Raw genomic sequence first — 26367 nt, 5'->3', positions numbered from 1 at the left:
ATAGGGAAGTCACCCCATACCCTTCATCATTTTTGTCGCCCTTCTCTGCACCTTTTCTAATTCCACTATATCTTTTCTGAGATGCGGCGACCAGAATTGAACACAACATTCGAGGTGCGGTCGCACCATGGAGCGATACAAAGGCATTATAACATCCTCATTTTTGTTTTCCATTCCTTTCCTAATAATATCTAACATTCTATTTGGTTTCTTAGCCACGGCAGCACACTGAGCAGAAGGTTACAACATATCATCAACGACGACACCTAGAACCCTTTCTTGGTCCATGACTCCTAACGTGGAACTTTGCATGACATAGCTATAATTCGGGGTCCTCTTTCCCACATGCATCACTTTGCACTTGCTCACATTAAACGTCATCTGCCATTTAGATGCCCAGTCTCCCAGTCTCATAAGGTCCTCTTGTAATTTTTCACAATCCTCCTGCAATTTAATGACTTTGAATAACTTTGTGTCATCAGCAAATTTAATTACCTCAGTTTTTGATCCACAGTAGAACACTACCTCCTATCCCATGACTCTCCAATTTCCTCTGGAGTCTTTCATGAGGTACTTTGTCAAACGCCTTCTGAAAATCCAGATACACAATATCAACCGGCTCACCTTTAGCCACATATTTGTTCACTCCTTCAAAGAAATGTAGTAGATTGGTGAGGCAAGATTTCCCTTCACTAAATCCATGTTGACTTTGTCTCATTAATCCATGCTTTTGAATATGCTCTGTAATTTTGTTCTTAATAATAGTCTCTACCATTTTGCCCGGCACCGACGTCAGACTCACCGGTCTATAGTTTCCCGGATCTCCTCTGGAACCTTTTTTAAAAATTGGCGTTACATTGGCCACCCTCCAATCTTCCGGTACCACACTTGATTTTAAGGCTAAATTGCATATTACTAACAATAGCTCCGCAAGCTCATTTTTCAGTTCTTTCAGTACTCTGGGATGAATACCATCCGATCCAGGAGATTTGCTACTCTTCAGTTTGTAGAACTGCCCCATTACATCCTCCAGGTTTACAGAGAATTCATTAAGTTTCTCCAACTCGTCAGCTTTGAATACCATTTCTGGCACTGGTATCCCACCAAAATCTTCCTCGGTGAAGACCGAAGCAAAGAATTCATTTAATCTCTCCACTACGGCTTTGTCTTCCCTGATCGCCCCTTTTACTCCTCGGTCATCTAGCGGTCCAACCGATTCTTTTGCCGGCTTCCTGCTTTTAATATACCTAAAAAAGGTTTTACTGTGTGTTTTTGCCTCCAACGCAATCTTTTTTTTGAAGTTCCTCTTAGCCTTCCTTATCAGCGCTTTGCATTTGACTTGACATTCCTTATGCCGTTTCTTATTATTTTCAGTTGGTTCCTTCTTCAATTTTCTGAAGGATTTTCTTTTAGCTCTAATAGCTTCCTTCACCTCACTTTTTAACCACGACGGCTGTCGTTTGGTCTTTCGTCCTCCTTTTTTAATACGTGGAATATATTTGGCCTGGGCTTCCAGGATGGTGTTTTTGAACAGCATCTATGCCTGATGTAAATTTTTGACCCTCGCAGTCGCTCCTCTGAGTTTTTATTTCACCGTTCTTCTCATTTTATCATAGTCTCCTTTTTTAAAGTTAAACGCTAACGTATTTGATTTCCTATGTATAGTTACTTCAAAGCTAATATCAAATCCGATCATATTATGATCACTGTTATCAAGCGGCCCCAGCACCATTACCTCCCGCACCAGATCATGCACTCCACTAAGGACTAGGTCTAGAATTTTTCCTTCTCTCGTCGGCTCCTCTTTTCATTTGATACAATTTAGATTGTTGGTCCAGGCCATAGTAATATCTCAGCTGCATTACTGCAGTTTTCTGTAAGCTGGGATTAATCAGCTTCTTGTAAAAAGACTTCTATTATTGCAGAACTTTGCTGTGAGGATGATCTTTAGCTGTAAGAAATATGAACATGTGCCACATTTGCTTAGAGATCTTCATTTGCTACCCGTCTCTGCAAGTGTTGAATTTAAGATGGTTTGTTTAATTTATAAGATCTTCTATGGTTCTAGTCCATCTAACCACATTACTCTGATCCACTGTTCTTCTGTAGATCAACCCTACTCATGGTCATTATTCTTTAAATCTAGCTCTTCCGTCAGTGAACAAAATCATCAATAAACCTAGATGGAACAAAGCTACCCATTGCAGATCTCTTGAAAATCTTAGGAATCATCTTAGACAATGAACTAAGTCTTGAAAAACAGTCTGTGAAAGTCACAAAAAGCATGTTCCACTCAATGTGGAAGCTGAAACGAATAAGAAATTGTTTTCCCACAACCATCTTCCGCATTGTAGTTCAGACACTGCCACAAGACTCATATACAGCAAATCCAGATTTGACAGAACTTGCCCACTGCTGAAAGATCTTCATTGGTTCTCAATCAAAGCACGGATATCCTTTAAACTATGCACCCTAGTTTATAGAATAATCTATGGACTAGCACCAGATTACATGACAACCTTGATCAACCTCCCAACACGTAACTCAACACCAGACACCTGTAATTTTCTGAGTCTCCACTTCCCACAATGCCAGGGCATTAAATATAAAATCATACATGTAGCAAACTTTACTTATTTAGGCACATAACTCTGGAACTCACTACCAAAAGATATAAGAAGCATGACCAACTATATAAAATTTCAGAAATATCTAAAAGCCTTCATCTTCAAAGAAAACTTCCACGAAGAAATCACATAAACACAAATCAAACACAACTCTTAAACCAAACAACCGTTGCCATGTCCAAATGGAAATTCATCCCCCACCTGAAACACTAAAATGATTTCCTTTATTAAGAGATCCCAAAGGATCGATCTATTGGTCATCAATTCACTCATAGAACTAATCACTCAATATGTAATTTAGACATAGATGGACCCACCTTGAAATCCATGCCCTAATCTAACACAAACTATCAACCCTTCAATAGCCTCCTGTTTACAACCTCTCACCTCTAATGTAAGCCACATTGAAACAATTAATTATTGTATAATGTAGGGTATAAGTGTAATAATAAATAAATAAATAAATAAATAGAGGTGGAGCAGTTGGGGGTAGTAATTTTGAGTGGGGCAGTTTGCAGTAAGTAGTTTTAGGAGTGGTGTGGCAGTTGCAGGGTATTTCTTTAGGATATATAGAAAGTATGCAGGGTGATGTGGCTGTTGTAAGAATAGTTCTTAGGTGTGGGGCAGTATCTGGCCAGTTTTGGAAGATAGAGCAGTTTGCATGATGGTGGCACAGTTGCGGGGGGGGGGGGGGGGGGGGGGGCGGTGGTAGCAACCTGTAAATGGGGCAGTTTGCAGGAAGGTGTGGCAGAGATGGAGGGTAGTTTTTGGGCTGTAGGGGCAGTTTGTAAGGTGGGAGTAAGATTTTAGGGCAGCTTTGGGTTACAGAAGAGTAGGGAAGTCCATCTTTTCAACTGCCTTGCCCTGTTCTCCAGCTGCTATATTTCATTCCATCTAGGGTTCTATGCAATGGAAGAAGAAACTCCTTTTACCACAGAAATGTACTGGGCCATATTTTTAGGGGCTCGTTTCTCTGAAACCCCTGGTCTAATTTGGCCCATTTTTGAATTCAGTGTGTCTTTTAACTGTTTTGTCCCACATGCTAAGTTTCTTCCTTTTCTGTTAGAAATATGCAATCTGTCCCTAAAATCGAGTGTAATACCGGAAGACTGGAGGGTAGCCAATGTTACTCCGATTTTTAAGAAAGGTTCCAGAGGAGATCCGGGAAATTATAGACCGGTGAGTCTGACGTCGGTGCCGGGCAAGATGGTGGAGGCTATTATTAAGAATAAAATTGCAGAGCATATACAAAAACATGGACTGATGAGACAAAGTCAGCACGGATTTAGTGAAGGGAAGTCTTGCCTCACCAATCTAATGCATTTTTTTGAGGGGGTAAGCAAACATGTGGACAATGGGGAGCCGGTTGATATTGTATATCTGGATTTTCAGAAGGCGTTTGACAAAGTGCCGCACGAAAGACTCCTGAAGAAATTGCAGAGTCATGGAATCGGAGGTAGGGTATTATTATGGATTAAGAACTGGTTGAAAGATAGGAAGCAGAGAGTAGGATTGCGTGGCCAGTATTCTCAGTGGAGGAGGGTAGTTAGTGGGGTCCCGCAGGGGTCTGTGCTGGGTCCGTTGCTTTTTAATGTATTTATAAATGACCTAGAGATGGGAATAACTAGTGAGGTAATTAAATTCGCCGATGACACAAAATTATTCAGGGTCGTCAAGTCGCAGGAGGAATGTGAACGATTACAGGAGGACCTTGCGAGACTGGGAGAATGGGCGTGCAAGTGGCAGATGAAGTTCAATGTTGACAAGTGCAAAGTGATGCATGTGGGTAAGAGGAACCCGAATTATAGCTACGTCTTGCAAGGTTCCGCGTTAGGAGTTACGGATCAAGAAAGGGATCTGGGTGTCGTCGTCGATGATACGCTGAAACCTTCTGCTCAGTGTGCTGCTGCGGCTAGGAAAGCGAATAGAATGTTGGGTGTTATTAAGAAGGGTATGGAGTCCAGGTGTGTGGATGTTATAATGCCGTTGTATCGCTCCATGGTGCGACCGCACCTGGAGTATTGTGTTCAGTACTGGTCTCCGTATCTCAAAAAAGATATAGTAGAATTGGAAAAGGTACAGCGAAGGGCGACGAAAATGATAGTGGGGATGGGACGACTTTCCTATGAAGAGAGGCTGAGAAGGCTAGGGCTTTTCAGCTTGGAGAAGAGACGGCTGAGGGGAGATATGATAGAAGTGTATAAAATAATGAGTGGAATGGATCGGGTGGATGTGAAGCGACTGTTCACGCTATCCAAAAATACTAGGACTAGAGGGCATGAGTTGAAGCTACAGTGTGGTAAATTTAAAACGAATCGGAGAAAATTTTTCTTCACCCAACGTGTAATTAGACTCTGGAATTCATTGCCGGAGAACGTGGTACGGGCGGTTAGCTTGACGGAGTTTAAAAAGGGGTTAGATAGATTCCTAAAGGACAAGTCCATAGACCGCTATTAAATGGACTGGAAAAATTCCTCATTTTTAGGTATAACTTGTCTGGAATGTTTTTACGTTTGGGGAGCGTGCCAGGTGCCCTTGACCTGGATTGGCCACTGTCGGTGACAGGATGCTGGGCTAGATGGACCTTTGGTCTTTCCCAGTATGGCACTACTTATGTACTTATGTACTTATGTACTTATGTTAATTATTCTCCACTACAGAAGCTGGAGCTCCTTCTCCCATAGAAATGCATTTGGTCATTTTTGGGAGGAAGGGAGATATATCTTTGGAACTCCCAGTGCAATTTGGCCCATTTCTAAACCAATTGTGTCTTTTCACTGGTTGTTCCCTCATATCATCCCATTTCATTAAATTTTCACAGAATTATTTTGCCCCCAGACAGATATTTCTTGACCCCTTATGTGTAATTGTTTTTAACATCTGTTGGGTTGGAAAGAATAACAAAAAATGTTTAAAACAGAGCTCTTAAAGAATTTATAAAGACATTCCCAACAAAGTTGCTTAAGCTCCTAAAATACTGTACTTACATCTGTAACATTCACCACGCCTATCTGCGGCTTGAAAAGGTCAATCTTGAAGGTCTTCTCCCAGTAAGTGATTAGCTGCAGGAAAGGAAAAAAGAAAGAAAGACCTGTCACCTGCAGCCTCAGTTGCATTAAAAAAAGGGTTTTTAATAGGTTTACTGCATGATTTCAAAGAGGTGTAATGTTTCTTGGGTACTGAGAAGATGTATCAGGGACAGTATCTCCAAATAAGATAGATTTGTACATACCATGACAGTAACCAACTTCACTCCTAAACCAAGGCCAATCCCCAGGCTACATGACTAATCTTGTTAATCTATCATCCAGAAATTGTGGTCCCAACTCAAGACATTATTTGATCCTTCATTATCTGTCAGCTAAAATTGCTATATATTGTACTGGCTGCGTTTGGTTGCTGTTCTTATAAAAAAAATCAGACTAACTTAGAAAAAGAAAAACAAATCTTTATTTCTCACTAGCAACAGCACAAGAAATACTATTGGCTCTTGGCATTAGTAGTTTTACAGAACAGAGTCTAACAATAGGAAGTAAAGTTTATTCCTCAGTGTCATACAAAGGTCACAGAGCAGAGAGAAAGAAGAGAAAGAAAGAAAGAAAGAAAGAAAGAAAGAAAGAAAGAAAGAAAGAAAGAAAGAAAGATTCTTAGCTGTAAAGAATTAGTTCTTACGGGGGGAGGGGGGAGTACACCTCCCTCAGAAAAAAATAAAAGTGTCAAGGATATGAAACTCTCTTGCCAGCAGGGCTATTTTTTTTTAGAGTTTCTTTGTCTACAGTGTACTTTTATAGGCCTGTGGTGAGCATTCACTTCTCCTCTACCTTGGACCAATCATAGGTGCTGCATATGTGCTGGAGACTTGCAATTGGTCCTTCATATGTGCTGGAGGCTTGCAAATTAGGTCCTTGCCACACCTGTAGGCAACCTGCTCTGGCTCTGCAGGCTTCCCTCCACTGTGTCCCGCCCTCAATGACATCACTTCCTGTTTCTTCACTGGTGGGGATGCGGTAGAGGGAAGTCTGCGAGGCTGGTGCAGGTTGCCTATAGGAATTGTGGCTGGCGATGGCTTGCAAGTAGACTGTTGGGGGAGGGTCAGAGAGAGAGAGAGACGGGTAGATGCTGGACCAGGGGGAGGGGCACATGCTGGGCTGTAGGGGAGAAAGATGATGATATATGAGTAGGGGCAGAGGAGATGGATGAGAAGAAAGAAGGAGAGATGGGCTGCAGGGGCAGAGAGAAAGGTTAAAAAAATGTATGTATGTATGGGGGTGGGAAGGGCCCACCCAGTTTAACTTGGGGCCCACCAGAAATGGCAGGTCTGGCTAAGCTCCTGGTTGTATTCATTATTCATATAATGGCATGACTCTTCCCTTCTCTTCTTCCTCCTTCTGTGCTATAGATGTGATGCAGTGAAAGGGCAGTGGCCTTCCTTGCTCTATCCCTTCCTTCCCCTGTGATATATGCATACTACAGTGCATGGATGCATTCTGACATGATTCTTTACGCCCAGCCCATGCAGAACTTACCAAGGGGAAGTCATCTGGGTCGATCCATACGATGCTCAGCTCAGGATTCTCTGTGTTGTCCCTGGCAACTTGTTTCAGGATCTCCAGGAACTCAAAACCATCTAAGGGAAAGGACAAAAATCTGTCAGGCGCTCACACACAGCTGAGAATCCTGCACTGATTACCATAAGCACAAAGGGATAGCTCTTGTGTGAGTATTTTACAAAAAGAATTAACCAAGCTAGTTTGATGGCAATCATGAGTAAGACAACGTGGAGAAATCTGAGTTCAGTGCCTGAATTTTGGGCCAGTCAGGCCTGGGTATACTGCATGGGTAGTAATGTAAATTAGGACCATCACCCCCCCAAAAAGCAGATCTTAAACTCAACTGAACTAGATTGACTAGATCAGGAGCAAAATTTGGCTGGAACAGGTCAGAATTTGCACATACTGTAGATGTCACAAAATTCTTCTGAATACACTGTAAAATTGAATTGCAGTATAGAGTGAGATGCTGCTTCACTCCCACTTCCCTCCTGAAGAGGACTGATGAGAGTCCCAGCTATTACACAGCAGTGACCCCTACTGGCTAACACAAGTACACACTTGTGCCAGGTTGTGGTGTAGTTCCTGCCTCTCAGCCAGAGCACTGTTACAACCAGGACATAGCTAGGAGTGGACCTGAGCCCATCTACTTTTGGCTGAGGCTGACCCAGCAGTAGTATACATCATCTGGGTAGCTGGGGGTGGGGGGGATCCCCAAGCCCCACCAAAATCCTTGTGCTGTTTTCAACCTGCTGGTCATTAGTTTCATGGCGTATGCTCTAATTTTGTGTTGTTTGAGAGATTAAACAAGCATACTCTATTTAAGTATTCCACCACACTTGTGATTTAATAAACCTTTAACATATTCCCTCTCAGTCATCTCTTCTCCAAGCTGTGGAGCCCTAACCTATTTAGCCTTTCTTCACGGGGGGGGGGGGGGGGGGGGGGGGAGGGGGGGTGCCAAAAGCCACTCCTGCGGGTTCAGCATCTCTCCCTGCCACCCTTTCTGCTAGTCTGGCATCTCTCCTTTCCTGTCCCACCAGACCCTAGCACTTCCTTGTCCACCCCCCTCCCCCAAGTCCAGCAACTCTCTCTCTCCCTGTCCCTCTCCCCCCGAGTCCAATGCCTCTTTCTTTCTCCACACCACTAGAGTCCAGCACCTCTCTCCTTTTCTGTGCCCCACTGCTGCTGCAGTCTGGCACCTCTCTCTCCCTTCACTTCTCTTCTTCCAGCAGTCCTCTATGCTTTCTGCGCATCACCGGCACTGTCAGCTCTGAGGACCTGCCCTCAGCCACATCCAACCACCTCTGAAGCAACCTCCTGTTTTTTCAACGGTGGGATGCAGCTGAGGAAAGGCCCTCAGGGTTGACTCAGGGGAGAAAGAGGGACAGAGATACTGGACTTGGGGAAGTGGGGAATGATCCAATGAGAGGGGTGCAGAGAGGGAAAAGGTGCTTGACTGGGGGGGGGGGGGGGGGGAGGAGGCAAGGAGGGAAGAGAAAAATCCAATGATGGGGTGAAGAAGAGAGGAGGAGACAGTGGACCCACAGGGGGAGGAAAAGAGATGCTGGATGTGGGAGTGAGTGGTGGGAAAACAGAGAGACACACTGGACCCATGGAGGGAGGGAGGGAGGGAGGGAAGGAAGGAGAGAGATACTAAGGTCCTCTTGCAATTTTTCACAATCCTCTTGTGATTTAACAACTTTGAAATAACTTTGTGTGATCAGCATATTTAATTACCTCATTAGTTATTTCCCATCTTTAGATTATTTATAAATATATTGAAAAGCAGTGGTCCCAGCACAGACCCCTGTTTCTTCTACTATGATAGGAAAAATTCTGAGAAGGGTGGCCAAGAAAGGAAGTCTTTTGGATATTTGTCCATCTTTTATTATTTAAAGGCAATTCGTTCTCAAATCTAAATATGGCTTACTGCTTTTATAAACAATGTGTTGCCAGAGGGTGTTTGCCCTAATGAAATTGCTTTGATTGCTCTTACTCCCATTCTTACAAATATAGAAGGAGATCTCATTCAAGTAAAACATTTTAGACCAGTGGGGAGTATTCCTTGGACAGTGAAACTCCTTGAGTTTATGGTAAACTATCAATTCTCACTTTTTTTTTATTTAGAAGAATCTATGCATTTGCATTCCTCACAGCACAGGCTTTGCCCGATGCTGCTGCATGGCATGGAGACAATGCATATAGTGCTTATAACAGAAATAAAGTTATATATAGCCTTGGGTAAGGAAGCTGTCCTATTGCAATTTGATATTCCCGTGGCGTTTGATGCTGTGGATCATGATTTGCTGCTGTTTAGATTGAGTGAAATGGGTATTGAGGAATCAGTTCTTAACTGGTTTTTGTCCTTCTTGGGAAATAGACAATATATGGTAATATCAAGCTCATACAATCCCACATCCTTCCAAACGCTAACGATAGATCAAACAACATACTCTATTGAACCTCAATTAAAAATGCTTGGAATTATTATTGACAAACATCTAATTCTTGAAAATCAGGTCTCAGCAGTGACAGCAAAGAGCTTCAAAACTCTATGAAAACTGAGAAGGATCAGAGATTATTTCCCTAGAAAAGTATTCTATCTTTTAGTACAATCTCTGATATTACTGCAACTAGACTACTGCAATGCAGTATACGTAGGATGTAAAGCAAGCATGTTAAAATCACTGCTGACCGTCCAAAACACGGCAGCAAGATTAATATTAAAAAAGGCGAAATACAACAGAGCATGTGCTAAGTCTGCTATTGAGACAGACATGGGGAAGCAACTGTTTGCCCTGGGATTTGTAGCATGGATGTTGCCAGGTACTTGTGCTAGATGCACCATTGGTGTGACCCATTATGGCTTCTCTTATGTTCTTATGCCCAAAAGTGCAGGAGGTGAGTGAATTGCACTGGGCTAATTAATTCTTTGGCCGGGGTGTGTCATGAGTGGAGAATGGACAGGGGCAAGAAACTAATTAACATGAAAGGTTACAATTAACTACATTATGCTTCATAAATATTCTTGGAGGTTCTTGAGCAGTGTGTGTAAATTTTGGACACTACTGTTCGGGTGCTACAATTTGTTCTTCTCCGTTTGGACATCCAAATTATGGTGTCTAAAAGTCCAGCTCTATTCACTCACCTTCTGCAGCACTGGAGATGGTGGTGGAACTGGTGATATTAATTATATTGATAGGCATAACTTGGAGTTCTTGTGTGCAGAAGGAACTACCTTACAATTTGTTTTCTTCAGACTTTTATCCTGTTTGATTATATGTCATCCTTAACATATAGTGCCACCCCTCCACCAGTTTGATCCACCCTGAAATTTCAATATAATTTGTACCCCAGTGTCATAAGGTTTCATTGGTTGTCCACGTTCCACCAGGTATATGAGATGCATATACCTCTTTATTTACTGCTATATATTTTAGATTTCCATTCTTATTTTTTAGACTTTTGGTATTTGCACACAGAAAAATTAAAGTATGTTATTTATTTGTGTTTGGAGGACAAACGAGGGGACCCGCAAAAGCAGAGGACCATGTGTCACTATGTAGTAGAAACCAGCAAAAGGAGTAGTGAAATCAGCAAGGCTCTGCCACAAAGGAACAGAAGAACGAGGAATATAATCAATAAAACCTTTATTCTTCGAGACCTGACACAGCACTGTGTTTTGGCATAAAGCCTACATCAGGGGTCTGTACACGGAATCACTGATGAACATTAAAGTGTCTGGATGACAGTCCTTTGTGGGAAAGCCTTGCTGTTCACTATTTAAATACTCCTGGATACTTCAGTTTCTGTACTATTCTCTCTATCAGAATATTCTAATGTCCTCATTTGGCCAATATCTTTTGAAGATACTTTACTCCAAACCATGCCCTCATAAGCACCTGTTGGCTCTACCCCAGGTTCTAGTTCAGAAGCTGCTCTTTTTTAAAGCAGCCTGGCTCCACAGTGGTTACGATGGAGCCCATCTTTTAGGAATAGCATTCCCCTTCTCTAGAATGTTGCCCAGTTTCTAACAAATCATATATTCATCCTCCCTGCACAATTATTTCATCAACCCATTGAGCCTCTGGAACTCTGCCTGCATCTTGGATCTTGCTCCTGAAATGGAGAGCATTTCTAAGAATACTACTTTGGAGGTTCTGGATTTCAGCTTTCTATCTAAAAGCCTAAGGGGCCCTTTTACCGAGCTGTGGTAAAAAGGGCCCTGCGGTAGCAGCCATTTTTGCCGTGCGCCAGGGCCCTTTTTACTGCATCAGGTAAAAAAGGCCAAAACTCGATATGGCTATTTGGGGAGGGGGGAGCATTTACCGCCACCCTTTGAGGTGGCGGTAAGGGCTCACATGGTAGCTCTGCAGTTGCTGCCTGATTACTGCTGGGTTAGTGCCATGCTAATAATTATGGACAAATTTTCTATAGCACCAGAAATGGTGTGCTCTCAAGGTGGCAGCCACATTGGACTGCAGACAGTTTCAGGTTGCCGTGCAGCAAGCCCTTTGCCGCTTGGCAACTCTTTAGTAAAAGGGCTCCTTAGTTTGGTATCCAGTACCTCTCTTCCACACTCACATGTAGAAAGACAGATGGCTCTTTACCAGTTCTGTCTAAAACCCTATCTAGGTGATACATAAGCTCACCTTTGCACCAGACAGGCAGCTTATCAAATCATCCTCGTGCCTACTAGCCACCTAACTATCTATATTTCCAAATGACTGAATCATCAACTACAACAGCTATTCTAGCCCATCCTTAGGACACATGCCTCTGGAGACATATCCTTGATGGAAGAGAATATTACATTACCCTGAGGGCAGTTATGTCTACAGTATCACTTCCTGCCTCACCAAGGTGATGCTTTCATTTCAGGTGGCTTTTCTCCTTCAAATCCCTGAATATCCTTCCAGGTGATCTTTCTCTACTAAGTCTCTGAAGGTCTCCTCTTCATACCTTTCAGTATGCCTCAGATCTTCTATTCTAGCTTCCAGAGATCAGATTCATTATCTGAGAGGGGGGAGCTCTTTACACCAAGTAGTCCAAAGGAGAGGCAATCCCCTCCCAAGAAAACAACAACAACAACAACAACAACAACAACAAAAGCAATCAGTTGTTGAGATTGAAGAGAAATGATGACAATAGACCAGCAATATGGCAGAAGAAAATGTATTAAGTAACAGTAACCCAATGCAGCCATGTTTCAGCAGTTGCCTGCATCAGGGATGTAATTTCAAATAAACCAAATGTAAGCTTAATGATATTAAGCACTAAGAATAGCCATACTTATATCCTGCTTCCAACAGTGGCCAATCCAGGTCACAAGTACCTGGCAGAAACCCATTTAGTAGCAACATTCCCTGCTACCAACCCCGGGGCAAGCAGTGGCTTCCCCCTTTTCCATCTCAATAACAGACTATGAACTTTTCTTCCCGAAACTTGTTTAAACCTTTTTAAAACCCAGATATGCTAATCACCATTACTACATCCTCCAGCAGTGAGTTCCAGAGCTTAATTATTCTTTGAGTGAAAAAATATTTCCTTCTATTTTTTTTTAAAGTTTTTCCATGTAATTTAATTGAGCGTCCCCTGGTCTTTGTATTTTTTGAAAGAGTGAAAATTCGATTAACTTTTACCCAATCTTCACCACTCAGGATTTTATAGACCTCAATCATATCCCCCCTCAGCCATGTCTTTTCCAAGCTGAAGAGCCCTAACCTCTTTAACCTTTCCTCATATGGGAGGTGGTCCATCCCCTTTATCATTTTGGTTGCTCTTCTCTGAACTTTTTCTAATTCCGCTACATCATTTTTGAGATACAGTGACCAAAATTGAATGCAATACTCAAGGTGAAGTTGTACCATGGAGCAATAGGCATTATAGTATTATTTGACTTATTTTGCATCCCTTTCCTAATAATTCCTAACATCCTGTTTGCTTTTTTGGCTGCTGCTGCACACTGGGCACACTGGTGAATAAATGACCAGACATCAGTCTTAAATGTGAATATCAATAGATCACTCGGCAGTTATGTGGACTGCCAGTACTAAGATTTTGTATTGGTGAGATATTTAGTTATTTAAAGTTGCTAAAGGAGTAGGGATACTTAGATTAATATAAGTTTCCTTAAGTTTATTAGATATATTTTATGCTATTATTCTGTGCTCCCTTTTCATTGATTTGCAATGAATCTATTGGATAAGGGTTATGCATTTGCTGATGAAAATCTTTCAATTAAGCCCTGTTGAGAAAAATTTCCTTCTTATCTTAACTGGCTTAAAAGCCTACAAATCAAAGACTTGGTCTGAGTTGGGAAGGGAATAAAACATAGGACAGACATTTTTTGAAACTAGCCTTGTGCTTAACTGACTTTTTATAAACTCTAAACAGAAAGCTTTGAAAAAATAGAGGATACTGCAGTGGAGGCCTGTGATGGAGGCATGAGGAGTTGAGTTGGGTAATGTCTAACACCTGTAGACACCAATCAGTTTGGATTTTCAGGATATCCCTAATAAATATGCATGTATTTGGGATGCTGAAATCTCTGTTTTATCAATTTTAGCTCATTCAGAATCTGTCACCTTACCTTGAGTTGGCAGATTTTTGAACTATCCTTCAGGCTACAGTAATTATTGTAATTCATTACCAATTGTTTTGCAAGACTGACAGATTGTTTGGCTTCAAGATGATCAAAATACAGCAGCAAAGATGATTTAGGGCCTTGAGCCATGGCCTTATGCCATGGAATCATGTTTCTCCTCCTGATTTGGAAGAGCTCCATTGGTTATTAGGGAGATTTAGAACTCAGTATAAAATTTCAACATTGGTTTTCAGATTTCTGAATGGATAAGCTCCTCAGGATAACCTTCTGTGTTATACTCCTGCTTGGCTCTTTCATTCCTCCTGGGACAGTTTGTATTTGTTATGTACTCCAGGTGTACATGATGAAAAAATACCCCTGGTGGTGTGAATACAATGAGGAAGGACCTAGTGAAGCTTGAAGAATAGTCCAGAATTTGACAGCTAAAATTTAATGGTAAAAAATGCAGGGTTAAGCATATGGGCTGAAAAAAACCAAGGAAACGGTACAGTTTAGGGGGTGAAGAACTTTTCTGCATGAAAGAGGAATGGGACTTGGGCGTGATTGTATGTGATGATCTTAAGGTTAACAAACAGGTAGAAAAGGTGACGGTGAAAACTAGAAGGATGTTTGGGTGATGAAAAGATTGAGATGCGTGCATAACTATTTTGAACAAAATTAGTTTAGAATCCTGGTTCAGTCTCTTTTAATTTCTCAATTGGATTATTGTAATCTGGTGTACTTAGGATGTAACAGAAGTGTGGTAAGGAGACTGCAGACGATACAGAACACGGCAGTTTGATTGATGTTTAGATTGTCCAAATTTGATATAATTACTTCCAGCTATTTAACATTACACTGGCTGCCTATTGAGGACAGAATTTATTTCAAACTGGCATGTTTTCTCTATATGACTTGGCACTAGATTACTTATATCCACATTTTATATTTACTTATGCTTTGAGAACAAATGCACTGGTACTGTAGGTTATTCTTTCCCACCATCAATAGGAAAAAGAGATTACATCTCTTTCAATTAGGTTTGGCATTTCATCAGGGGTTATGCTTCATGATGTATATCATGCCTTTGGACCCCCAAAGACAAGGAAGAAGACGTAACTGGAGAAGAGAATTCCAAAAGGCAAAGAAGCCATGTTTGGAGAAGCGTATCCACACTGCTTTATGGGCAGGCAGCTGTAAAGGTAGACACAACACTGATCACTACCAAACACACACTCTCTCTCTCTCTCTCACACACAGACACAGACACAAAGACACAGACACAGACACAGACACACACACACACAAAAGTAGGTCTACTGAACAACCCCCCCCCCCCCAAAAAAAAAAAAATCCAATAGGAACCCAAGTAAAATGTTCATTATAAGATTACTAATAGGGCTATCAGCCCTAACACTAATAACATCCACCACTACCCTAACTCAGAGGGAAAATAACAACATACTGATACTTTGTAGCTCAAACCACCCAGCGAGAGGAAACCTCCATGTCCTGAACAGAGCCCAAACAATCGGACGAGGCACAACAAAATATGGAACCCAGCCATCTGATGACCAAACACTACAAAAGGCCAGAAACGAGACCAAGCAATGTCGAAACCCAATCAAATGCATGTTAAAGAAAATAACAGTGGGATACATCAATGCCAGATCAGTAGTAAACAAAACAGACACAATAAAGGAATGGATAACAGAGTAAGACCTCGATCTGGTCTTTCTAAATGAAACATGGACACATGAGCAGGAAGACCCTATTATTTTGTAACTATGTCCCCCAGGCTATAAAATCTTACATTGGACCAGGAAAGGGAAAAGGTGAAGGACTAGCACTGTTATACAGATCTTTCTTAAAGATTGAAACCCTAGCAGAATCCATAACACTGCAACTAGAAATTGCCTTATTTAAAATCAAGGACCAAACACTACTCAACCAACTGTGAGGCATCCTTTTTTATAGAGCCCCAGGGAATTGGAAAACAATGCAGACAAACTTCATGGACTTTATCTCAAACACATGTGTTAACAATTACAAAACCTTACTAATAGGAGACATCAACCTCCATCTTGATGACCAGAAAGCAAACAGCCACGAAGAATGTGCCAAATTGCTATGACTATGGGACTTCCAGCAGCCTCCAGTGTCCAAGACCCATGTGAAAGGCCATGTCATAGATCTACTGGCCTTTAAATTCTCACAAGATGATAATTTCAAAATACAGAACCCAAAATGGAAGGAAACTCCCTGGTCTGATCACTTTAAACTCAACATGACCCTCTATTGGAAAGAATACAAACCCAACCCAACACAATCATGAATGCCATACAAACCACATGGAAAGATTGATGCAACCAAATTTTGGACAGTCATGTACGAAGACCAATGGTCACCAACAGCCAACACAGAGGAATGGGATGAAAGAAGCACAAAAATATTGGACAAAATAGCCCCAATGAAAACAAGCTTCGGACAGAAGCACACAACAGTCCCCTGGTTCAATGAAGAACTAAAAACAATTAAAACCCTATGCAGAAGACTAGAACAAGCATGGGAGAAAAACATAAGCAAATCAAATACAACCGCATGGAAAGTATCACGAAACAGATATAAAGTTAAAACTAGATAAGCTACAACAAAATTCTATAAAGAACAAACAGGCTCAGGCTACAAAGACAAAAAAAAATTATACAAACTCATTAACAATCTTTTAAACACCACACACCTGACAACTGTGAATGAAAACCCCCCATCAGCAAATGATCTCACCAGATTCTTCGAAGATAAAATCCTTAACCTAAGAAAGAATCTAACACAAGATGATACACACTTTGAAACCCTCATTGATGAACTAGATCATTCCCCAGGAGAAGCTCCAACAGACAGGACATGGACCACCTTCGCATAACCCACATACGAGACCCACAAGTGCTAAGAAAATTCTCCTCTGCCTACTGTAAGTTAGACATTTGTCCTAACCAGATACTAAAAGTGGCCCTGGACTGATTCATTAACCAACTTACCAACTTACCTCACATCTACATTACATGTTCCAAGTAGGTCATTTCCCACAGAAAAAGGCAATATAATGCTCAAACCAAGAAAAAAAATCACTGACACCTCGAATTACAGACTAGTAGCATCCATATCTTTAACAACCAAAATAATGGAAAGAATAGTGGTCAACAAACTAATGGACTACATTAACAAATTGTCTATATTACATGAATCCCAATTATGTTTCAGACCCCATTTTAGTACTGAAACAGTACTTATTTCATTACTATCTAACTTCAAAAAAGAAATTTCAACCAGTAAAAACATTCTCCTACTACAATTTGACATGTCAAGTGTGTTTGACATGGTCGACCATCAAATCCTCAAAAGAATACTGGACAAAATTGGCATTGGTGGAAAGGTACTAGATTGGATAATAGGCTTCCTTACCAAAATAACCTACCAAGTGAAAACAAATTCATGTCTCTCTTCCATGGGAAAACAGAATGAGGAATTCCCCAAGGTATGCCGCTCTCACCAACTCTTTTCAATTTAATGATTGTCCCCTTGCCCGTACATTATCCAAACAAGGATTTAACCCCCTCATATATGCTGACGATGTGTCAATATACATACCATTTAAGAAGAACCTGCATGAAATTGCAACAATGATTAGTGACAGCATAAACATAATGAAATTCTGGGCAACATCTTACAAGCTCAAACTGAACAAGGAAAAAACACACTGTCTGATACATCATCACACAACACTGATTGCTTCACAAACATCAACGCCATGGGTACATCCCTCCCAATATCTGACAACCTAAAAATCCTAGGAGTCACCATGGACTGCTATCTATCATTCTACAACCAAATCTCAACCACAATGAAGAAAATGTTCCAAACCATGTGGAAACTGAGGCGCATAAAATACTACTTCCCGAGAGATGTATTCTGCACTTTAGTCCAATCTATGGTCCTCGCCCATGCAGGTTGCAGGGAACAAATACTAAAGAAACTACAAACAGCACAAAATACAGCAGCTAGATTAATATTCAGAACAAATCGATTTGAAAGTGCAAAACCATTACTTCAAAAACTACACTGGCTACCCATCAAAGCATGCATATCCTTTAAGATTTGCACCCTGGCCTATAGAATACTTTCTGGCCTTGCACCTGACTACATGACTAATCTAGTAGAACTACCTATACGCAATGCAATAAAAGATGCAAGAACCTATCTCACCCTGCATTTCCCAAAATGTCAAGCCGTAAAATATAAAACTCAACCAACTTCACATACATCTGCCCCAACATATGGAATACACTACTGAAAGTCCTAAAACACATGACTGACTACCTAATTTTCCGAAAACATCTGAAAGCCCATTTTTTCAGCAAAACACTACTCAATGTCACCAGACAATAATAAAACACCACAACATAACACAGAGAATGAGTTATGAACAGAAACTGGTCCCAGACACATGGACACATCAACATCGTAAAATGATTAACTGATGTAAACTGTAATATGATAACTGATTAACTGATGTAAATGATTAACTGATATAAAATGTAAGCCACATTGAACTGACAACTCTGGTTGGAAAATGTGGAGTATAAATGCATAAAGCAAAACAAATAAATAATTAAAATATATTCCTACTGCTGCCATCAGAAACAGTGATGCATTCTCTTAACACTCCCAGCACAATGCGGCTTGTTCTCCATTTGAGTGGGTAACCTTATGCACGTATTTTCTTTGAGCACCATTGTGTCTCCACTTTAGCGTTTGAATAAACTGATTACTGTCATTTATGTGCCTCTTGATGCCCACAACTAGATGGCTCCTTATAGAATCCCTCTCCCCACCCCAACCCCACCAACATGACCTTCATCTGGAGTGAGAAGTCCAAAAGACAGTATAAAACATAACCAATTATTTTTGCCAAAAAAGTTACCCAATCCAATGCATCCCTCTGAGTACAGGATAATGTCTCCTTTCTTGCCCTATATAAACTCAAAAGTTACTCAGACCTATGTTTGAAAGTTTGTCATATTCCTGTTAGGAGCAGAAGAGTCTCTGTTAAGATATAATTGGGAGGCATATCTTCTTTAATTCTAACAACTTGGAAAGTGGTGTGAAAAGACAGAATATTAGTTGATAGGAAGAAGTGGTGCCATCTTGTGTCAGACAATTTTTTGACCCCAAAATTTCTCCTGGTTTTTTTTTTTTTTTTTTTTTTAACTTACAGACCAGTTGGGAACCAGGGCTGGAGTCCTGGAGAGTTTTTCCCTGTTTTATATTCTTTCCCAGCTCACTGAAACAAGTCATTGTAGCAACAGTTATCAGTCAGGGGCCATGCAATAGAAATCCTTCTGGAACCCTGAAATTGGGGATTGTAAATCTGGCTAGTGGCCACTAGGTGGCACCATTCAATTATGTCTGTGAATCTTGTCCTCTAGGACTCTGTCTCCAAAGCATCCCTAGCTCCAGCCAGACTGGGGAGCAGAAGAACTGAGAGAAGAATTGAACCAGGGTTCTTCCATATGCCACTAAGCCTCCAGGTTGGCCTTCCATTACACATTAATGAGAAAAGAAGGACAGCATGAAGATTGGGGAAAATAGACTCACCAGGATCATCCTCTTCTGCAAAGGCCACAATATGAATTCCCTCTAGGTCATCTTCCTGTGAAAGTAATAAAGAATGTTACAAGAAGATACCATTGTCATTACAGGGTGACATTATCTGAAGGTCACTGTGGCGTGACATTGATTTTTATTTATGTATTTATTTTTTGCGTGGGGGAGGGGGAATTTAGCTCATGCCTTGGCTTAATTCAAAGTGAGTTGCATTCAGATACAAGTAGAGGAGTGTGGTAGCCGTGTTAGTCCACTCTTAAGGTTATCAATAGAAATCAAACAAAATAAAACATGGAAAAGAAAATAAGATGATACCTTTTTTATTGGACATAACTTAATGTATTAAGTTATGTCCAATAAAAAAGGTATCATCTTATTTTCTTTTCCATGTTTTATTTTGTTTGATTCAGATACAATAAATTATTCCAGAGGAATAATGTCTCAAGATCACTGCACAGTGACATTTTTATACTAGGTTTCTGCAGGATGACATTATTAACCCAGAATTATTGCAGGGTCATACTGCCATTACTTGGGGTTGTTTAAGGTTTTGATCCAGTTTCTCCTGGTTCATTTAAGATTCATAGTAATTTTAACTCCCAGCTGTTTGACTGCTGCAGAGTTATTACTGGCCTTATTTTTATGTCACTGATGGAGTGTCCTAGATTCACAGATGGATTTATTCTGAGTCTAATCTAGGGTTATTCCGCACTATGATATATACCGGGAGCAAGCAAGCAAACACAAATTTTTACATACCAATCACGAGGATGAGAACTTCCATCAACTTCCTTTTCTTGTGCCTCATCTGCCACCATTTAAAAAGCCACATTACCAGCAGAACCAAAACTCCTGTTGTTAATGTGACTCGGACATTAGACCCCCTTGCATATTCCAGAGAGCCCACATTCTCATAGCCCAAGGTTTGGACTGGGAAGCCTTTGTGCCCTTTGATTTTCACCTGACCCTAGAATGTCAGACAGATCGTAGGACAAGTGGCTAAGTTTTATGGTACTACACAGATGGATTTCTGGAGGAATAGCAGAGATGACTTTTGTCACATTAGAATAACTCCATTAAAAAAAATCTATCTATCTATCTATCTATCTATCTATACACACAGTGCTCCTAGCTTCTATTTCAAATTAATTTAATAGAAGGAAAAGCCATCTAAATGCTAATTTGGGGGGAGGGTTCTACCTCCACCTTCACTAAGACCAAAGGTGAGAAACATCAGCTAATAGGAACACATTTGCAGTATATTGAAAGGAAAGAAATTCCAGCCAGAGATGGTCAAGAATGGGAACATTTCCACTTTCCTGGTTATGTTCTATACTGAGGAAGAAATCAATGTTTTTTGCTGCTTTTTAAAAACCTTTGCTTAACAATATTTTTCAGGAGGAATGATAGAAGTTTGATTCAAACCTCCTTTTCGGCAAAAATAAAAAGGTATTTTTTGCAGGCGCACTGAAAAATGAATCTGCGCGCGCCCAAATCCTGTGCCTACACTACTGCAGGCCATTTTTCAGCGCACCTTAGTAAAAGGACCCCTTAACTGGCTAGCACTGAATATCGGCTTGGCCAGTTAAGTTTGAACTAACCAAAAATAAACCAGATATTCAATGCCAGTCACCGGAAATGGCCCAGCATTGAATATCTGGGCTCAATGCCGACTGAGTTAGCCGGGCTAACTTCTGAGGTCTGAATATCAGGCCCATCATGTTTAATTTTGTGTCATGTAAAGGCTGTGTCAGCTTCTGTTCGCTTAGGGATTCATTGCAACATGCAATTTGACTAGGGGTGCCTTAGGTAATCGCTGACTGGTTAAATCACTTGGTCAGGTCTAGCCGCTAATGTTCAGTGGCACTTAACCAGCTAAGTGCTGCGGAATATCATGGTTCACACCGAACACAAAGCCAGCTATGTTGGGGGCGTTCTGAGTTTGGAGTCAGCACTTGGCTGCTTAAGTGCTGATTCAACCCTTAAGCAGCTAGGTTTACTGAATAAATGGGACCGCATAAAAGTCTGTTCTAGTTTTATGTGGTATTCCATGGTCACTTATGTGATGAATATTGACTTAAGCAGCTATGTTTAACCGGCTTAAAAAATAACTGGATATTCAAAGCGGAAGCCTTCACAGGTCCCGGCTTTGAATATCTGAGAATGATGCTGTCGGCGGTGAGCAAAAACCTTCACTGATGATGGCTGAATATTGACCCCTAAATGCTTGTACACAACTGTACATGATCCAATTAAAGCTACCATAGCCTGCAAAGTATCCAAGAGCAAGACAGTCACTAGATCTCTGTATTATTATATTCCAATCACTAAATTAAATGTAAAAAGGTTTTTTTCTGTCTATTTTCAGGTTTTTGTTCTAATTGCACTGGTTTGTCTCTCTTCTATTCTTTCCTTTGGCCTTCTTCTCCTAACTCTTTTCCCAGGATTTGTATCCCACGTTAATTTTCTCCTCTGTCTTCCCATCTTCTTCACTTCCTTCTCTATTTCTCTGGCAGCCATATGTATGTCTCCATCTCATTTTTCTCCTTTTATCTCCTCTTTACCTCTGTATCTCTTGCTTCCTTGCCTACCTCTTAACTTTTGTCTATCCTTTCATTGCCATCTCATTCTCTTGCTTCTCCTCTATCCTTTCACTATCCCTCTCATCCTTAAAAGTTCTCCTAACCTACACTCTAGCGCCACGTCTACCTTCTCTGTCAGACCTCTATCTTCCCTTCACTAAGTCTCAGGGCTGGTTTTAGATGTGGTGGGGCCCAGGGGAGAAATTAAAGAGGGAACCCTTGATCTCCTCTCCTCCCCCTCCCCCCCGATCTTCCTCCCACCTGCATTGCTACTATGTGGTCCGTGCATCTCTTCCCATTCTCCTCACCATGGTCCATCTCCCTCCCTTCCCCAATTTATTTCCCATCTTGGAGTGGCACCGATGCAGCAGCCATTTTCAAAAGTTGCCTCTGGCTGCCCATGAAGCTTTCCCTCTCTGCCATGAAGTGATCCGCCCAGGTGGAAATAGGAAATTGTGTTAGAGAGGCCGGATTGCAGCAGAAACGGAAAGCTTTGGGGCAGCTTGTGAGGATGGCTGCTGCACCGGGGCCCCTCTGAGAATGGCAATAAACTTTAAAGATAGGGAAGGTGAGGGGAAGGGAGGAGGAGACAAACTATGGTGAGAAGGGAAAGAGATGCCTGGACTGCAGGGCCCCCTGGAGCTGTGGGGCCCAGGGCAGCTGCCCTGTTTGCCCCCCCCCCCCCAATGCCAGCCTTGCTATGTCTCTCACTCCCTTTCAACTCTCTTCCTTATAAATCTTCTTCTGATTCCTTCCTCCAATTTCACTCTTTTTAGCCAACACTCCTCCTCCCTCAAAGCCATCCTCTTTGACTTCCCCCATTACCCTCTCTCTTTTCTCTCTCCTTCCATAGTCCCACCTCTAGCTTTCTCTTTCATTTGCCATGAAAATCTCCCCACTCTGGTTCTTTTCTCTATAATTGTTCTTCTCTGGTAGCAAATCTGTGGTTCTTCCACCTCGAGCTCTTTCTCTACCAATAGCCCATCCCCTTTCCCTCCTCTTTTACTCTCCCACTTCCACCAATCATCCTCACCGTTCTCTAGGTCTTTCCTGTCCTCTCTTATTTGTCTTTTTCTGTCTGCCCTCCGCATTCTCTTCTCCTATATGCCACCTATATGGATCTTCTCTTCTTCCCACCCCTACTGATAATCTCTTCTCTTCGGCAGTCTGTCTCACTCCTCTTCTCCAGCTATCTCCCCCACTCTAACCTCAAAATACAGAAGTTAAAATAAAATGTAAAATAATTTTCTCCACCCCAAATATCTTGTCTCCACATCTCTTCTCCCATTCATATAATCTCACTCCTTCTAAATTCCATCCCTTTAAATCATTTTTGATTTGGTTTGCTACTCACCACTTCTTTCCTGTCTGTCCCCTATCTGCATTTTCTGTCTCTCTTTCATTTCCCTCCACAGTTGTAGCCCCAGATATCCCAGGTCAGCACTGCCTCAAATGCTGAGGAGGCAATCAATGCACCCCTGACCATCTCTTTCTATTTGCTACTTTGCTTTCTTCCTGTGTGTCTGTTCTATAAACAGGAAGTACATACATCAAGTAGGTTGTTTGATTTCTATTGATAACCATCAAGTATGTTGGAACAATTTTGGGACTAAGAACTTGCGTGATTCTTCCTGCTGTCCCACTGCAAATAACGATTTCTGCTTGTTGTGCATACATGCAAATGACTATCAGAGTAAATAAAGTCCATCTCACTATCACACAGCAGTTATCTTTCCTTACCCAAGTCTCAAACATATCCTTAGGACGTAGCTTCCGCAGAGTGGACCTGCAATACAGATACAGTTCATTTGACGAGTTTATTGGACCAAATTTTCTACATCTGAAGAGTTTCTCTTTGAAAATGTGCTGCAGTCAGGGCCATAAGTACCTGAAGACTTTGTAGGTACAAACTCCCCAACCTAAGCAGGGAGTGAAAAATAAACTCCCCATGCCTACTGCCCTTTGATAGCCCTCACTACTCCACCCCATGCCCTGCACTGCCACTTTAGCCTGTATTGGGGAGAGGCAATTTTAAAAAGAACACTTTCAGTGGGTAAAGTGGAGGAGTAGTCTAGTGGTTAGTACAGTGGACTTTGATCCTGGGAACTGAGTTCAATTCCCACTGCAGCTCCTTGATCACTTAATCCTCCATTGCCCCTGGTACAAAATAAGTACCTGAATATATGTAAACTGCTTTGAATGTAGTTGCAAAAACCTCAGAAAGGCAGTATATCAAGTCCCATTTCCCTTTCCCTTCCCTAAACATAGCTCCATATAGTATATCCCCAAAAGCCTACATTATGGTCCAGACAACTTGTATTTCTGCTGCTATCAGCAACTGAAGGCTTCTCTGGCGTTTTCAGTTTTCCTTTGTAATTAGAGGGTGTGTGTTTTCTCTTTGTAAATTCATTTTCAAAGTATAAATTCAACAGGCATAATTTGAAAGCCACAGAGCATGAAAAAGAGGCTTGATTTTTTACCTAGCGGTATTCACCCTAGGCCGCACTGAACAAATAAATAGGATGCTGAAGGTCGTCATTATCTCAGGGATTCTGAAACCTTCCTTGGTGACCCCACAGTTATTTCAGGTTTCAAGATATCCACAAGACATAGGAGTGACCTAGTGGTTAGAGCATTGCTCTTGCAATCCAGAGGTGGCTGGTTCAAATCCCACTGCTGCTCCGTGTGATCTTGGGCAAGTCACATAACCCTCCATTGCCTCAGGTACAAACTTAGATTGTGAGCCCTCCTGGGACAGAGAAATATCCAGTGTACCTGAATATAACTCACCTTGATCTACTACTGAAAAAGGTGTGAGCAAAATCTAAATAAATTTGCATATACCTCATTCTATAACTAAGCCAAATGATATTCAAACTATTTAACCAACCAGAATAGCTTGTTTGTGGCTAACCGTTGAATATTCAACGGGACTTAACCGGTTATTTCTGCTGAATATTTGTGGTTAGCTTACTGCAAAACCAGCTAACTCGAGGGACTTATGCCGTTAGACGCCAACATTCAGCGCCTGACCACATAAGATAATTGGTTAAATCAGGCTGCATAACTAGCAGTCCTATTTTTGACCAGTTTAATTTAAGTGGTCAGGCGCTGAATATTGCCCTTAACCGGACATTAAGGGGTCCTTTTACTAAAGTGCACCGAAAAATGGCCTGCGCTGGTGTGGATGTGTTTATTGGACACACGCAGGTTCATTTTTCAGTGCACCTGCAAAAAAGACCTTTTTTTTTTTGGCCGAAAATGGATGGCTTCAAACGTTGTACTCGGTGCAACCGGACTATCTCAGGTACAGATACCCACGCCTGGTGTATCCAGTGCCTTGGGCCCGACCATAGTGCATAAGTGTTTCCACATGGATCTGTAAAGGGGGCATGGCCTTGGGAGGGGCATAGGTGGGTCAATGGCATTCCCAATGCAGTGTTATTGAATTTGAGAAATCCGTGGCTAACTTTTGTGCTGGGCTTTACACCTGGTTTCAGCTAGTGTAACTCCTCACACCCAAAGTTCTGCGCAAATCCCAACCTACGGGCTATTCTACTACTACTACTACTACTATTTAGCATTTCTATAGCGCTACAAGGCATACGCAGCGCTGTACAAACATAGAAGAAAGACAGTCCCTGCTCAAAGAGCTTACAATCTAATAGACAAAAAATAAATAAAGTAAGCAAATCAAATCAATTAATGTGAACGGGAAGGAAGAGAGGAGGGTAGGTGGAGGCGAGTGGTTACAAGTGGTTACGAGTCAAAAGCAATGTTAAAGAGGTGGGTTTTCAGTCTAGATTTAAAGGTGGCCAAGGATGGGGCAAGACGTAGGGGCTCAGGAAGTTTATTCCAGGCGTAGGGTGCAGCGAGATAGAAGGCGCGAAGTCTGGAGTTGGCAGTAGTGGAGAAGGGAACAGATAAGAAGGATTTATCCATGGAGCGGAGTGCACGGGAAGGGGTGTAGGGAAGGACGAGTGTGGAGAGATACTGGGGAGCAGCATAGTGAATACATTTATAGGTTAGTAGAAGAAGTTTGAACAGGATGCGAAAACGGATAGGGAGCCAGTGAAGGGTCTTGAGGAGAGGGGTAGTATGAGTAAAGCGACCCTGGCGGAAGATGAGACGGGCAGCAGAGTTTTGAACCGACTGGAGAGGGGAGAGGTGACTAAGTGGGAGGCCAGCAAGAAGCAGATTGCAGTAGTCTAAACGAGAGGTGACAAGGGTGTGGATGAGGGTTTTGGTAGAGTGCTCGGAAAGAAAGGGGCGGATTTTACGGATGTTGTAAAGAAAGAAACGACAGGTCTTGGCGGTCTGCTGGATATGAGCAGAGAAGGAGAGAGAAGAGTCAA

At 41.7% G+C, this 26367-nt stretch overlaps 1 protein-coding gene across 1 annotated transcript in view; it reads right to left on the bottom strand.

Annotated features, from left to right (window-relative positions):
• Nucleotides 1-26367, bottom strand: part of CASQ2 (calsequestrin 2) — a 99186-nt gene that overhangs the window by 5354 nt on the left and 67465 nt on the right. Inside the window, exons 7-10 of the mRNA XM_030203889.1 lie at nucleotides 23753-23798; nucleotides 19422-19476; nucleotides 7154-7254; nucleotides 5615-5689 (exon numbers count right to left, since the gene is read on the bottom strand). Of these exons, the coding sequence (XP_030059749.1) occupies nucleotides 5615-5689; nucleotides 7154-7254; nucleotides 19422-19476; nucleotides 23753-23798 (277 nt within the window). The remainder of the gene's footprint in view (nucleotides 1-5614; nucleotides 5690-7153; nucleotides 7255-19421; nucleotides 19477-23752; nucleotides 23799-26367) is intronic.

Source organism: Microcaecilia unicolor, chromosome 5 (genome assembly GCF_901765095.1).
Source record: "Microcaecilia unicolor chromosome 5, aMicUni1.1, whole genome shotgun sequence".
NCBI classification, from domain to species: Eukaryota; Metazoa; Chordata; class Amphibia; order Gymnophiona; family Siphonopidae; genus Microcaecilia; species Microcaecilia unicolor.
The sequence above is the reverse complement of the archived record's forward strand: the minus strand, read 5'-3'. Positions and strand labels throughout refer to the sequence as shown.